At 33.5% G+C, this 15,140-nt stretch overlaps 4 protein-coding genes across 4 annotated transcripts in view; 1 reads left to right on the top strand and 3 right to left on the bottom strand.

The window, feature by feature from the left end:
- Positions 1-1,028: 1,028 nt before the first annotated feature.
- On the bottom strand, positions 1,029-1,746 carry LOC133326046 (coiled-coil domain-containing protein 124). Its single transcript, XM_061534720.1, has 2 exons — positions 1,289-1,746; positions 1,029-1,228 (listed from the first exon to the last, which is right to left on the bottom strand). Exons 1-2 carry the CDS (start codon positions 1,741-1,743, stop codon positions 1,042-1,044), a joined length of 642 nt encoding a protein of 213 aa, XP_061390704.1. The 5' UTR covers positions 1,744-1,746; the 3' UTR covers positions 1,029-1,041.
- Positions 1,747-4,148: 2,402 nt separating this feature from the next.
- Positions 4,149-5,173, top strand: LOC133326047 (pre-mRNA-splicing factor 18). Its single transcript, XM_061534722.1, has one exon. It carries the CDS (start codon positions 4,149-4,151, stop codon positions 5,169-5,171), a length of 1,023 nt encoding a protein of 340 aa, XP_061390706.1. The 3' UTR covers positions 5,172-5,173.
- Positions 5,174-5,339: 166 nt separating this feature from the next.
- LOC133326045 (uncharacterized) lies at positions 5,340-7,826 on the bottom strand. Its single transcript, XM_061534719.1, has 3 exons — positions 7,483-7,826; positions 6,992-7,422; positions 5,340-5,409 (listed from the first exon to the last, which is right to left on the bottom strand). Exons 1-3 carry the CDS (start codon positions 7,822-7,824, stop codon positions 5,340-5,342), a joined length of 843 nt encoding a protein of 280 aa, XP_061390703.1. The 5' UTR covers positions 7,825-7,826.
- A 4,231-nt stretch (positions 7,827-12,057) lies between these two features.
- LOC133326040 (cadherin-99C) overlaps positions 12,058-15,140 on the bottom strand; it is a 125,589-nt gene continuing 122,506 nt past the window's right edge. Inside the window, exons 7-10 of the mRNA XM_061534715.1 lie at positions 14,592-15,131; positions 14,413-14,531; positions 13,558-14,349; positions 12,058-12,222 (exon numbers count right to left, since the gene is read on the bottom strand). Coding sequence (XP_061390699.1) covers positions 12,087-12,222; positions 13,558-14,349; positions 14,413-14,531; positions 14,592-15,131 — 1,587 coding nt within the window. The 3' untranslated portion in view covers positions 12,058-12,086. The remainder of the gene's footprint in view (positions 12,223-13,557; positions 14,350-14,412; positions 14,532-14,591; positions 15,132-15,140) is intronic.

Here is a 15,140-nt window from a genome sequence, read left to right on the forward strand (position 1 = left end):
TTTTACTACTTTTCGTATACATGAGTACACACTTTCAAAACCACGTATTTACCAAATTTAGTAACTTGTACCAAATGTAGTACATTTTTGTACTTTTCGTATACTTATAGTTCGAACGTGCAAAGAAACCTTCGCTCTACTATTATACTCTATCAGTGACCCTCACTTAAAATTTATGTATTCTAACACTACTTGTTCGCCAAATGCAAATGGTATTTAATACTTTTCGTGCCGTTGTGTATGGATTTCTAAAAACCCAGCCTTATCTGACACCTTTGGACCAAGATTGACCCTCACACCAAATTTCAAGATTTTAGTTTTAGAGGTCGACAGGTCCTCTTTTTACATTGGTTATATTCGAATTAGTGGTCAGCTATATTTCTTAGCGATCAGCCCAACATTTCTTTTTTAAATTATAAAAAAACCAGCACTCAACAATATTCTAAAATTTTTTCAATTTTTTTTGGCGGAAGCCCTTCCAACTTCTATATATACGCATAACAGTGTGTCCTTTTCTAAGGAAGTTCTAAAACTGATCCTGTTAGTATCACATTCAAGGCACTTATTTTTGGTAATTTACTTACACATTTTCTCTTCTATGGATGAAAATATACTTGGTTGGCCTCACTCCCAATCCAGTCACAATCTTCTTATACTACATAAATGTTGGACAATATGGATGTATTCCTGGTCTACTACAACTGTAAAATCCTTGTTTAATGAGGTTTTTTTGTGAGTCATAATTTTTAAATAATAATCATTTGTATTACAAAATAAATATCTATTTTTTTATTTTCATAAATTTAATAAATTCTATATGAGTTCTATGTTACTTAATAAACAATATTAAAAAATAAATGAAAACAATTTGGGAAGGAAAGCAACAGTCTATGTAAACTAATATAAATTAAATTTAAATATATCAATATATGATTATATGAATAATTTGCAAACAAAATATAGTTTATGACGCAGGCAGGAATTCCTAACCGTTTGCGAGAACAAAATAAAATCATGACACAGCCCCTTTGCCTTATTATTTTAACGAGCCTGATTGAATGGATTATCGGGTGATTTGTTCCATTCTTTCATTAGAATTTGTTTCCATTGGGACAAACGCAAAGATGGATTTTCAGCTTTAATGCGAGGCAGGTTTGCAGCTTCAAATGCCTTGTAGGCGGCTCTCATACGTTTCTCGGGATGTTTATCTTCTTCATCGTCCTTGACACTGTAAAGAAATTAAAATTTATTGTATGTGTACTAAAGAGAAAATAACACAAATACCAACCTCAGCACCGCCAAAGCCTGATCAACAGTGGAGGCAACCTCAACATCGGCCATGGATCTATTAAGATTCTCTTCAATATAATTTGTCTGGACCACAACACGAGCCTGTGGCTTATTAGCCGCTGCAATGGCTTCCAGTGCCCTCTGTTTCTTTTCCATTTCTTCCAAGACCTGTTGACGATTGATTTTCGCCAATGGTTGTTTACCCTGTGTTTTAATGGAATTCATTTCTTGATCCAATAGTGCCTTTGCTTCTGCCTTCCTCCTGGCTGCCTCAGCTCGTTTCCGTTCTTCCTCTTCACGTTTTTGCTGCTTCTTGGCCAAAGTTTTATCATCATCCTTCCAAAGACGATCTTCTGCTTCCTTGGCAAGTTTCGATTGAGTAGCCTGTTTTGCAGCAGCCTTGCGTTCACGTGCCTCAACGGCCTTACTATTTATTCCCATCTTCTTAGGCATTTTGTAATTGAAGTCGTTTGTAAAAGAAGTCCTCGTAGAATTTTGTGGAAGTTTGCAAGTGCCAAGTCTGTTGCAAAAAAAAAAAGAAACAAAAACAATATTGCCAAATGTCAAGTGTGATGCGTTGCCAAATCACTGAATAATTGTATACCATACAGAACATGGTGGCTTTAGACTATGTGAATTGAATGTGTGACATATCGTCGGATGTGTGCTTATATATACATGTTTCCAATTCTGATTTCATAGTCAAGGCATTTACAAAGTTTTACTAAGAATAACTCTGTTCTTAGAGAGTTACTATTAGAGTTCTTTAACAAATGTAGTACATAGACTTTAAGTGCATATTAGTATCAAATCGCTATAATTTCGCACGTTTCATTTAAAATTTGTCTCTAAAAATGTTATTTTTTTATGAGAGGCCATTTTTTTTAATTTGGGACTTAATTCGGCAATTGTGTAAATTTCTATTTGTAACTCTAACAAAACAAAGTAAATTGTTATTAAAATAACTAACCAAATATGGAATGAATCGTTAAAAGATAAATGCTTGGTTCAGACCACCAATCATTTCCGTCAACAGCCCGACTTTTTAACCCACTAAGATTCTTGGGTATCCAAGACAAATTTTCGTAAAATCGCCAGCACTGCTACCAATCGCTATTGTTGCTAGATAAAATAAGACTAAACTCTGAACAGACCATGCAACCTAATGCCGAAACATTTGGACGGTATGAAAATTACTAAAAAGTATTTGGCGAACCGGAAGAGCTAGATCTCTTAAATTTGAAATGAGGTTCTCTGATGGAGTTTAGAATAGCTATAGCAATGTTTTTATTTTTTTTTTTTGACATTCGAACTATAAGTATCCGAAAAGTAATAAAATGTACTAAATTTTGTACAATTTCGTAGCATGTAAATAGATATATCAAAAAACGGGAAATTTGGAATACGAATTGAGGTATGAAAATTACTAAAAAGTATTTTTTTTTTTTTTTTTGACATTCGAACTATAAGTATTCGAAAAGTAATAAAAGTTACTAAATTTTGTACAATTTCGTAGCATGTAAATGGATAAAGCAAATTGGAAATTTGGAATGAGAATTGAGGTTGAGAAGTAGGGTCGACCTATGGAGGTGGTTTTACAAGCGTGTACCTTTGTATACGAAAAATACTATATTTTGTACAATTTTGTAATTGGAGGTACAAATGGAGCTGGATTGGAGCTGAAATTTGAAATTAGCATTACCGTCGGAGTGTTGGATTGGAATTTTTTTACTTATGTGTACAAAAAGTACTAAATCGTACTATAATTGGTACAATTCGAATTTGAGTGTATGTACATACCCCTATTATCATAACTCCAATATGTCAGGATCCCAGCTCTAACGGTTCACTCAAATCCGAATTGTACCAATTATAGTATTTGAAATGGTACCAAATTTGGCTGGAAATGAATCGATAGAGCTGGAATCTTGAAATTTGAAGTTAGGATCACTTTCGGGGTGTAGGATTGGGCTATGTAGAAAGTTTTAGAATTTCGTACTAATGTGTACTAAATGGTATTATATTTAGATTTGGATGAACCGATGGAGCTGGAATCTTTGAATTTGATGTTGAAATCACTGTTGGGGTGTAGAATTGGAGTTTGTAGATAGTTTTGAAAATTCGTACTAATGTGTACTAAATTTGGTACAATTTAATTTTTGGGTGAACCAATAGAGCTGGAATCCTGAAATCTGGAGTTAGGGTCACTTTTTGGGAGTAGGAATGGTAATATTGTGTACAAAATTGAACCAAATGTGGATTTCGGTGAACCGATAGAGCTGGAACGCTGAAATTTGGAAATAGGGTGTAGGATGGAGGTATGGATGCAGTTTTGGAAATCCTTACACTTATGTGTACTAAATTGTACCGTTATTTTTTTCTCATTTTGAGTTATATGTTAAAAATATGTAGAACGATTTATTGCATTTCTATTTATTCGGACATTTTTTCTTTTTTGGCAAAATATACCCTACCTTGTATAATTGTACCATGATACCAATGCTGTTTTAAAGCGAAAGAAAATTATATGGAATTTATCTACAACCACCAACAAAGCCAGAGCTCGGGCCCCTCCACAATAATTTCTTGCACAATAAATGTATGTTTTCATTAGCCAATTTTTTAATTTTGTGTGGTAAATAACATTATTTGTTTTTTCCCGTGTATTGGTGGTTGGCAACACGAACAGAGCTACCATCACTGTATTCATCAAAGGAAATACAACTCTGAAATCATATGTGAAACAAAAATAAATTGACAGATACCACTATTGTTTATGTTTTGTTATTAAGTACGTTTCCACAAAATATTTACTGCTGAATTTATTGCTATACTTACAAAAATATAAAACAAAATAAATGGATGTTATAAAAGCTGAAATAGCAAGGAAGCGAAAACTCCTGGAAGAGAAACAGTTGGTGGATGACAAAAAGAAATTCTTCAAACGAGGAGATTTGATAGCCAAGAACAATGAAGGAATTCTACAGAAACAAGGCTACAAGAAACCAGAAAGCAATGAAACAGATCAAAGCATTCACGAAGGATATAATTTCACCGGGGAGGGTCAGAACATATTACCACGAAATGAAGTAATACGACGTCTGAGGGAGAGAGGTGAACCAATTTTATTGTTTGGTGAAACAGAATCAATGGCATTTTCTCGTCTGAGACAATGTGAAATTTCACAGCCCGAAGCTAATCGAGGTTTCCGCAATGATTTCCAAGAGGCCATGGAACAGGTGGATCAGGCATATTTGCAAGAAATGTTTGCCAATACATCGACCACAAAAGAGGAAAAGAAAAACGAATTTGCCGAATTAGATGAGACAGTGGATTGGGAGAGCATAAAGGAGATGGCACAAAAAATGGGACGCAACAATAAGGAATATGATATGGATGTCATTATGACCCTGTTGACATATATACTTAAATTATGGAATGATCAAATTGCCGGCTATTCGAAACAAGAAAAAATGTCAACCAAAGTTAAAATGACAAGAGTCATTTATACACAGACCAAGGAGTATGTGAAGCCACTGTTTAGAAAGCTAAAAAATCGTTCATTGTCCGATGATATTTTGGAAAGTTTAACAGATATTTGTAAACATCTGCTGAATCGTAACTATATACAGGCCAGTGATGCCTACTTGGAAATGGCTATTGGTAATGCCCCATGGCCAATTGGTGTTACTATGGTTGGTATTCACGCTCGTACAGGTCGTGAAAAGATTTTCTCCAAAAATGTTGCCCATGTAATGAACGACGAGACGCAGCGTAAATATATACAGGGCTTGAAACGTTTGATGACAAAGTGTCAAGAATATTTTCCAACAGATCCTTCAAAGTGTGTCGAGTATGTAAGCAAAAAAGATCGAGAATAAAGGCAAGCAAAATAACGTGTATTTAGTCAAATAATTGAGTATGTTTTATTTGTTTATGGTTTTTGGGATGTCATGTTGCAAACATAGAAATATTTCACATAAAAACATGAAACACATATTTCATTTTATTTGGAGGAGTACGCATTCGATTGGTAAGTCCGGCTTACTTTATTTGCCTTTACGTCCAAGTTCAGCAGATCGTTGAGAGGATTTCTCAACGGCATTGATGATGGTGGATCTGAAAGATAAAGAAATTTAAGATATTAAATTTTTACATTTTAATCATAGCTTAAACTGAAAGGAAACTTCTGTAAAACAAGACGTTTTAAGATCCTAGAAGAACCATCAGATCGTTTAGAAGACTTCAAATTATTATCAAAATACTTTGTGATCTTTTTCATCTACAAAAAACATTTAGATCTTTCGTGCGAACACATAATTTCTTCAAGCTCGTATGATCTTCTATATTATAAGACTTTTGGGACATATATCACAAAACAATTTGCGAAAAATTTCTTCTGGTATTTGTTCTTCTATTTCAGAAGACTCTAGTATAGTCTATCAGAAACCCTTCTGGACTGCTATATCAAAAGTATTCTCGGTCTTTGAGTAAACGCGATCTTGTGGTTTTCAATAATCGGGGTACCTCTAGGTTCAAAAGAAATCATTTTTACCTTTTACAATAGAAGCCATTATTTTAAATATCGTATGGATTTTTATTTGACGACCTTATGATCGTTTATCACAGCCTTCTTTTCTATGTTAAGAAAAAACCTCATGGTCTCCATTAAGAAATAGATTTTGGTTTTCAATAATAGTATCCATTTTAATCTTCTTTAATAGTAGGAATTATTGTCTCCTATATCTGAAGACCTGAGGATTTTCTATAATAGAAGGCCTTTTTAGACGATCTTCTGGTTTAAAAAAAAAATATATATATATATATATATATATTCTTCTGTATTAAAATACTTCCTATATAATTTCACCAGGGAGGGTCAGAACATATTTATTACCACGGAATGAAGCAATACGTTGTCTGAGGGAATGAGGTGAACCAATTTTGTAATTTGGAGCGGAATAAATGTGAAATTTTACAACCAGAAACGAATGAAAGTTTCCATAATGATTCCCAAGGAGCCAGATTACGAAAAAACCTCCTGGTCTTCATAAGGAAATACATTTTGGTTTTCAATAATATAATCATTTTGATCTTCTAAAATAGTAGGAATTCTTGTCTTCTATATTTGAAGGCCTACGGATTTTCTATTTTAGAAAACCTATAAGACTATATAAAATTTTCTAGTCTTCTATATTAGAATACCTCCTATATTAGAAGACCCTTTGGTATCTTAAATAGTTAGTCTTTCTCCAATATTTTGACCATAAGATCATCTAATTTATTGCTTTCCTTTTTGTCTGAAAATAAGAATTTTTGACATTGGACATTCCAATCTTCAGCAATCAAATCTCCTTATAGAGTTTTGTTCTAAATTGTCTTTTCTTTCATTTTACTCTAAACCATAGATGACCTTCCATGAAATTTTTTTCTAACCTTTTAAGGTCCCTTTACTACTAGATTTTAGTAATTTCATGTTTTTCTGCAATTTTACAGTTTTTTAAGGAAGATTTTACAGTCTTCTATATGATGATTTGTTTTTCACATAAATCTAGTCCCTCCGGCCATTACTAAAAATTTACTTTTTCTTAAAAATAATACCCTTTGACATTTTAAGAAATATTTCTGATCTGTCAAGATACCCTTTTCTGTCTTCAATAATAGGGTTTTGTGCTCTCCCATTTTCTTTGTTTTAAATTACCTCAAATTCCCCTTTTCCAATTCATGTACACCGACAATAGTAGCACCACCGGGCGAGCAGACTTCATCTCTCAAAACGGCAGGATGTTTACCGGTAACCATAACGGTTTTTGCAGCACCCAAAACAGTTTGTGTAGCAAATTGCAGTGCCATTTGACGTGGTACACCATTTTTAACAGCACCATCGGCCAAAGCCTCAATTATGGTATAAACAAAAGCTGGACCACAACCTGACACACCGGTAACACAATCTATCATTGACTCGGGTACTTGTTGAGCAATACCCAAAGAATTTAACATTAAATGGACTTTTTCCAAATCTTGCTGTACCACATAGGAGCCAGGAGTGTATACCGTACAACCTTCACCAACTTGCATGGGTGTATTGGGCATGGTGCGTATCATTTTTAAGCCATCAATGAAAGAGAAATTCTAAAAATGAAAAAAAAAAACAATTTTATTTGAATTATTTTATTTATTTGTACAACTTACCTCCTCCAAATCATGTAGGCTAACTCCCGCCAATACGGACACAAACAGCTTATCTTTATCCTTAATTGTGCGTACATGATTATTACGCAGTTGCACCGCACATGGTGTCAAAATATGCGGCTTAACACAAATGAAAATTATATCGGATTTATCTAGCACCTCATTATTGTCATCAGTCGTGGCGACACCAATATCACGCCATCTTTGTAAATTTTCTATATTAGGTCCGGATACCAAGACCTGTCCAGTCTTAACAATTCCACGATTTATTAATCCAGATCCAATGGCAAATGCCATATTACCGCCACCAATGAAACCAATTTTTTCATCTAGCTTTGCCATTTCTGAAATAAAAGAGAAACACATTTAATGTTGACATTATCATAAATTGACGTTTTCAAAACAAATTCTTAGCGACTTAAATTCCAATTCCTTCTCGGAAATATGCATTCCACAATCATTAAATTCACATGTGCCTCCTCTAATAAACAATAGAAATTGCGTAATATACCTGCACTAGATTCTGGAATTTTAAATATGTAACTCGAAGCTTTAGCTCTCAACGTTTTCAATATTGCACACAATTACAAACATGCACATTATTAAATTAGAATTTTGTTCAAATGTTTACACTTCCGTATCACTTCTTAATACGTGGAAAATTTTGACTTCTACACATCACCCATCTCAACCCACTTCATTTTCTACAATCTTGAAAATATTAAAACCAAAAATATTTGTGAACAGCTTTGAATTCATTGACTTGCTCTAATCAACAAAAGTTGATAATCTTGATAATTTGTTTACAACATAAAACAAGGAATTGTTGTTGATCAAGTGGTTGTTGTTATCATTAATTGAATGTAAATTACAACAATTATTGATGCACTGTCTCGTAAATTGTTACCGAAATAATCGTGCTTCTTACTTGCTTCTCTCCTTATGTTATTGCTTTTGTTTCTCTGTTCTATATTAAATTATTAATTTCTTAAATTGATTTCAATCTGTGTGCGGCCTTTGTTCAATTAGATTTAATTTATTTACGAATTATCTATACACGACCAACCCGGCCAAATAAACATTTATTTTTTATGCGAAAACGACAGTGACAGGGTGATTCAGAGAAACATTTAAATAAGTTACAGCTGTTAGTGGTGAGTTTGTTTAATGTATGTTATTACACAGGGTGTGTTGTGATTGTAAACAATTGCTCAATTAAACGGTTAAAAAAATACAGTGTGTCTTGTGTTGCAGCTATACAATGATTTAAGGTAAATTTTAAATGGTTATTTCTCGGCAACGGATGGAAATACTTCAGTGATTCTTTCACTGTTAGCTACGGTAATACCGTAACTTTTCATTTATATGTTCGGAGTTTTTAATTTGATTCTTAAAGAAGCTTATTTGATTAAATTCATTAAACATGCTAGAATTTTTCTAAGTTATAATAGAGGGATTCATTTCAAATTCGCTCAGGGAAAAACTAGAAAATTCTATCTAACTAATAATGCAAGTTTCATGGTTTCATGCGGAGATATACGTATTTGAATTTTACCTTGTGCCAAATTATAGCTGCTACGCATTGCTGGTCGCCTAGTACCTCAAAGTGATTTTGATGAAATTTTGGTTGCCGGGTTCAGATTTAACGAAAAGTTAAACATTTCTTCAGTAGGGAATTTTGAGGTAATAGGCGACCAGCACTGTGTACTGTTAGTGATTTTGATGAAATTTTGATTAAATTTATTAAATTTGCTAGATTTTTTCTAAGTTATAATAGAGGGATTCATTTGGAATTCGCTCAGGGAAAAAACTATAAAATTCCTTCTAACTAATAATGCAAGTTTCATGGCAATACCTTCATTCGTTGCGGAGATATACGTACTTGAATTTTACCTTGTGTCAATTCAGATTTTACGTGAAAATTCAGATTTTACGAAAAGTATAATTTCTTCTGGAGGGAATTTTGAGGTAATAGGCGACCAGCACTGTGTAGCAGCTATACAATGATTTAAGGCAAACTTTAAATAGTTATTTCTCGACAATGGATGGAGATACTTTAGTGATTCTTTCACTGTTACATAAGGTTAAGTCGTAACATTTCATTTATATGTTCGGGGTTTTTATTTTGAGTCATATGGAAGCTTATTTGATTACATTTATTAAATATGCTAGATTTTTTCTAAGTTATATTAGAGGAATTCGTTTCGATTTCAGGGTAAAACTATAAAATTCCTTCTAACTAATAATGTAAGTTTCATGGCAATACCTCCATTCGTTGCGGAGATATATGTACTTGAATTGTACCTTGTGCAAAATTATAGCTGCTACGCATTGCTGGTCGCCTAGTACCTCAAAGTGATTTTGGTGAAATTTTGGTTGCCGAAAAATTGCCCTGAAAACTCAGTCAGATTTTACGAAAAGTAAAATTTCTTCAGGAGGAAATTTTGTGGTAATAGGCGACCAGCACGATGTAGAGTTATACAACGATTTAAGTCAAACTTTAAATAGTTATTTATCGGCAATGGGTGGAGATACTTTAGTGATTCTTTCACTGTTAGTTAAGGTTAAGTCGTACCATTTCATGTATATGTTCGGAGTTTTGATTTTGATTCTTGTCATTTCGAATTCAGTAAAATTTCTTCAGTAGGGAATTTTGAGGTAATAGGCGACCAGCACTGTGTGCAGCTATAAAATGATTTAAGACAAATATTAAATAGTTATTTCTCGGGAATGGATGGAGATACTTTAGTGATTCTTTCACTGTTAGTTAAGGTAAAGCCGTAACATTTCATTTATATTTTCGGAGTTTTTATTGATTTTTACAGAACCTTATTTGATTAAATTTATTTAATATGTTTTTTTTTCAAAATTATAATACAGGGATTCCTTTCGAATTCGCTCAGGGAAAAACTAGAAAATTCCTTCTAACTAATAATGCAAGTTTCATGGCAAACCTCCTTTCGTTGCGGGGATATACGTACTTGAATTGTTTGCCCTGAAATTTCAGATTTTACGAAAAGTACAATTTTTTTAAGGCAAACTTTAAGTTGGCATTTCTCGGCAATGGATGGACATACTTTAGTGATTCTAACACTGTTAGTTAAGATAACACCGTAACTTTTCATTTATATATTCGGACTTTTGATTTTGATTCTTAATGAAGCTTATTTGATTAAACTTATTAAATATGATATTTTCTAAGTTATTTTAGAGGAATTCATTTCATTTAGCTCAGGGAAAAACTAGAAAATTCTTTCTAACTAATAATGCAAGTTTCATAGCAATACCTCCATTCATAGCGGAGATATACGCATTTGAATTGTACCTTGTGCCAAATTATAGCTGCTACGCATTGCTGGTCGCCTAGTACCTCAAAGTGATTTTGGTGAAATTTTGGTTGCCGAAAAATTGCCCTGAAAACTCAGTCAGATTTTACGAAAAGTACAATTTCTTCAGTAGGGAATTTTGAGGTAATAGGCGACCAGCACTGTGTAGCAACTATCCAATGATTTAAGGCAAACTTCAAATAGTTATATCTCGGCAATGGATGGAGATATTTTAGTGATTCTTTCACTGTTAGTTATGTAAAGCCGTAAAATTTCATTTATAGTTCCGTTCCAGAACCTAAAAGAATCTTCTATTTTTACAAGTTTTGAACCTTTTTACTCGAAAACCACTTGTTTTCCGCCCTTTTTTGAGAAAATAAAAATCATTATTTTTTCATTCATAAAAATTAATTTATTTTTTTCTCTACACATACATTTGAGCTTAATATACATTTCGAATTACGTTTACATATGATAATTTGACACGTGTTCCATAGTTTTTTTACTTAGTGTACAGAAACAAAATTGTCTACACATTTATTTGATTGTTGCAATAAATTTAAAACATTTACACAAATTTATAGACATTTTGTTGCACTAAATATTTTGTTTTTATAATTATCTAAAAAAACAACTAAATTTAATAAATCTATGATAAAACTAAAGTATACGTATATAACAATTATATGGTTAAACATATACATTTATACATATAGATAGAAATAGGGAATAGGCATAAAAGTATTTATAGAAAACCTACTTTATACAAAAGTTTTATATATCTATTTCATATTGAAAATATAATTTCTAAAAATTTATTTCATTTTTGTGTGAATTAATTACATTAATTGTTTTTATATATAAAATCACAACTTATTAGACTAATGACTATTTTATAAATATTATAATTTGTTATTATTATTTGCAGATTGTTATTCATTTTACAGTGTTTGTTTATTATTTATTTATTTTCTAAAGAAAAGTCTTAGTTTTTTTCGGAATTTATTTACAAAAAATGTATACTATAAACTTAATGGCAACTTTTGTATAAAATTAATTCAATTTCTTTTATTTTTTGTAATTCCTAAATTAATTATTATTGCATTCGTTTTTGTTTCTTCTAAAGTTTTTATTTTTTAAATGTTATATATTTTTTATTTTATTAACTAAACTATTTTTTTAAAATTGTATTTTGGCTTGTTCTTGGGGGATTATAATTCGATTCGATATTTTGTTTAGTTGATTGATTTCATTCGTATCGTATGCTTTGAAATATTTTCATAATTCTGTAGTTGTTTCGACTTCGGAACGATCCAAATCGTTTAGGTAGGAAAATCCCATTTGACCATAATCACGTTTGCCAAATGTAACATTTTCATTGGTGGGACTTAGGTGGGATAGATCGCCATTGGATCTGGAAAAGAAGATTAATAAAACAATTATAATAGTTGGTTAATAATAAAAAATAACATTTAAAATCAGTAAGGAAAGTAGTCAAGTCGGACGGGGCCGACTATATCCTTCACCACTTTGGGTATATTCAACAGATGAATCCTAACAGACGTCGCATTTTTAAAGACCAGTAAAATGAAATTGGATCCATAAACATGCCATTCTGCAACCGATACTAATTTTTTCATTCGGTCAGATATAGAAGCTAAATCTAAATCTGAACCGATTTCAGGAAACGTAACACACATCATTGTAGACCTAATTCATTACGCTGTGCCAAATTTCGTGCAAACCGAAAGATATTAAGGGACTTTGGTACATCATTTACCTTTAGTCGGACGAAAATATATATGGAAGATATATCTAAATCTGAACCAATTTTCATGAAACTTAACACACATTATTCTAGACCTAATTCATTACGCTGTGCCAAATGTTGTGCAAATCGAAAGATATTTAGGGACTTTGTGCTCCATTTACATAAAATCGGACGAAAATATATATGGGAGCTATATCGAAATCTGAACCGATTTTCACGAAACTTAACACACATCATTCTAGACCCAATTCGTTATGCTGTGCCAAATTTCGTGCAAATCGAAAGATATAAAGATGCACCATTTTCATTAAATCAGACGAACATTTTTATGGGAGCTATATCTAAATCTGAACCGTTTTTTTCTAATTTCAATAGGGTTCGTCCTTGGGCCAAATAAGTGACCTTTGCCAAATTTAATCCAAATCGGATCATAAATGCGACCTGTACTTTGTTCACAAAATACAAGGACTATTCAAGGACGACTTGTGTATATTTAAATTGTATTGGAATCACGATAGTGAGCCGCGTGTAGGAGATGATAGATACCAAGAAACGGGCCTGATTGCTTTAACATGGCAAAGCCCAGGCTTACCTTGGTCTCTCTTTCATTTCAAGTTCATTGAATGATTGGGAAAGGACATCATTCTTTTCGGTTGATGGAACTGGCAGCTTTAATGCAATATCAATTGAACTGAGTGACCATTTGAACGACATAGGGTAACTGAACGAGGTGAACGGACTAGTTCTATTTTAAAAAAAGGGACCTAGTTCGCTCGATCACTGTTCTGAACGAGATTGCCCAAGACTAGTCTCGAGCCAGCTAAGAAAGTCGATTAAAAATGCAAGTAAAGGCAAGTTTAAGGTGATTATTGGGTCCCTTGATTCGGTCCTAATGACATCGTCTATAAATTGTCACTTGAAATTGCAAATTTATACGTTTTTACGAACGTATATATTCTCTCGACTCCTCCAACTTACCTCTGAAACAATGGATTTGTTATCGGGACCTCATTATAACCCCTCTGAATATTATGCTGCGGCTGTTGATGATTTCTCCCCAACGTGTTTGTCATTAGCTCTCCATTACCACCACTAAGATCACCATTGAGGCCACCATTCAAATTGGAATTATTACCAAATGTATTACCCCTCCGACCCAAGGTGCTGTAGGCATTATTTTGTAAATTTGCCAAATTATTACGACTAACACTATCCATTTTATAGCCACCATTTTGATAATGATTGGAATTTTGATGTTTAATGCGACCCAAAGTGAGGGTGCCCGGTAGGGTACCATTTGCTGCCAGCGGGTTGGCATTATTACGGGCATTCATCTCGAGTGTACGATTGAAGGTGTTTTGACGATTATTCATGGTACTGTGATTATTGTTGTTGTTGATATTATTATTGGCGGACATATTATTTAGATTATTGTTGTTATTATTCCTTCGCAGGGTGGCAATGGTGGCAGTTGTGGCCTCGGAATGGGATGGACTTGTTTGGCCACCACTTGAACTACCATTGTGTTCCTTGTGGGTAATATAGCTAACATTGTCCAAAGAGAAGGCATGATTTTTGGCACTGAAATCCAGTTGCAATTCATCATCACCATCTGGTGGTACAGCCATGGCTAGAACTTGGGTTTCATATTCCTTCAGATTGGCTACCGTGTCGCCGGCATTTGAGGCCTGAGAGTTGACAATGACCGGATCATAACGTGTGGGGCTTGGAGTGGAATATTGACGCATGCGTTGTTTGAAGTTTTTGTATCTGTAATAAAAGTTGGAAATTATTATTTATTGATTAAATTGAACATAGGTTTCTCAAACTTACTTGGACCAGGAGATACATATGTAGATAATACCAATAATACCCAAAATTAAAATAATTATTGAAATGGCTATCAAGGTGTAGGGGAATACTTCATCATCAATGGCAATGGCGGCCTTGACCTGTAGAAAAAACAACTTTATATATATTTTTTCAGATTGAAATGGATTTCCTGAACGTACCTTGTGGACCTGTTGTTTCATTTCAATGGGTGCATAAATACCCTCTGCAGTGGCCCGGGTTTTCGATGAGGCAGCGAAAATAATCTCCGAACTTGCTGTGGGTTCTAATAATGTCTCTTGCACCACTGAGGCATTACGTGGCAGAATCTTTTCCGTCTTGGGATCAATCAAATAGAACCAAACATCCGTGGCAGCGGGATTTTCCAATATGGTACCATTTTCATTTAAAAATTTACGATTACTAAATCTTTCAATACCGCTAATGAGACCTCCGGTCTTTTCAGAGAACAATTCCTCCAGAGCGGCATAATGATTACGTAGCTCATTGGGTGTGGCATCAGAGAAGAATAGCGAATGACGTTGCAGATCGGTAATTTTATTGATGACAATACGGGCTCGGGTGCGATGGGAACCCATTTCCTGGCCATCATTGTCTCTGGCCTCTACATAGAAAATCATGGGGAATTGGGCTTCGTCGCGGAATAATTTGGCAGTGCGTAAGATGCCAGTGTCCTCGGTCATGGTGAAATAGGTGGAGGGCTAAGGGGA

Source organism: Musca vetustissima, unplaced genomic scaffold, assembly GCF_032173495.1.
Source record: "Musca vetustissima isolate MV318-11 ecotype Yass unplaced genomic scaffold, APGP_CSIRO_Mvet_v1 utg6387, whole genome shotgun sequence".
Taxonomy (NCBI): Eukaryota; Metazoa; Arthropoda; class Insecta; order Diptera; family Muscidae; genus Musca; species Musca vetustissima.

Bases quoted from the DNA above. Each gene is read 5' to 3' on its own strand.
- LOC133326046 (XM_061534720.1), bottom strand. From the start codon at position 1,743: ATGCCTAAGAAGATGGGAATAAATAGTAAGGCCGTTGAGGCACGTGAA. The intron at 1,229-1,288 runs GTTGGTATTTGT...ATTTCTTTACAG, and splicing joins CAGGCTTTGGCGGTGCTGAG to TGTCAAGGACGATGAAGAAG.
- LOC133326047 (XM_061534722.1), top strand. From the start codon at position 4,149: ATGGATGTTATAAAAGCTGAAATAGCAAGGAAGCGAAAACTCCTGGAA.
- LOC133326045 (XM_061534719.1), bottom strand. From the start codon at position 7,824: ATGGCAAAGCTAGATGAAAAAATTGGTTTCATTGGTGGCGGTAATATG. The intron at 7,423-7,482 runs GTAAGTTGTACA...TTTCATTTTTAG, and splicing joins GCCTACATGATTTGGAGGAG to AATTTCTCTTTCATTGATGG. The intron at 5,410-6,991 runs GTAATTTAAAAC...TTTATCTTTCAG, and splicing joins TTGGAAAAGGGGAATTTGAG to ATCCACCATCATCAATGCCG.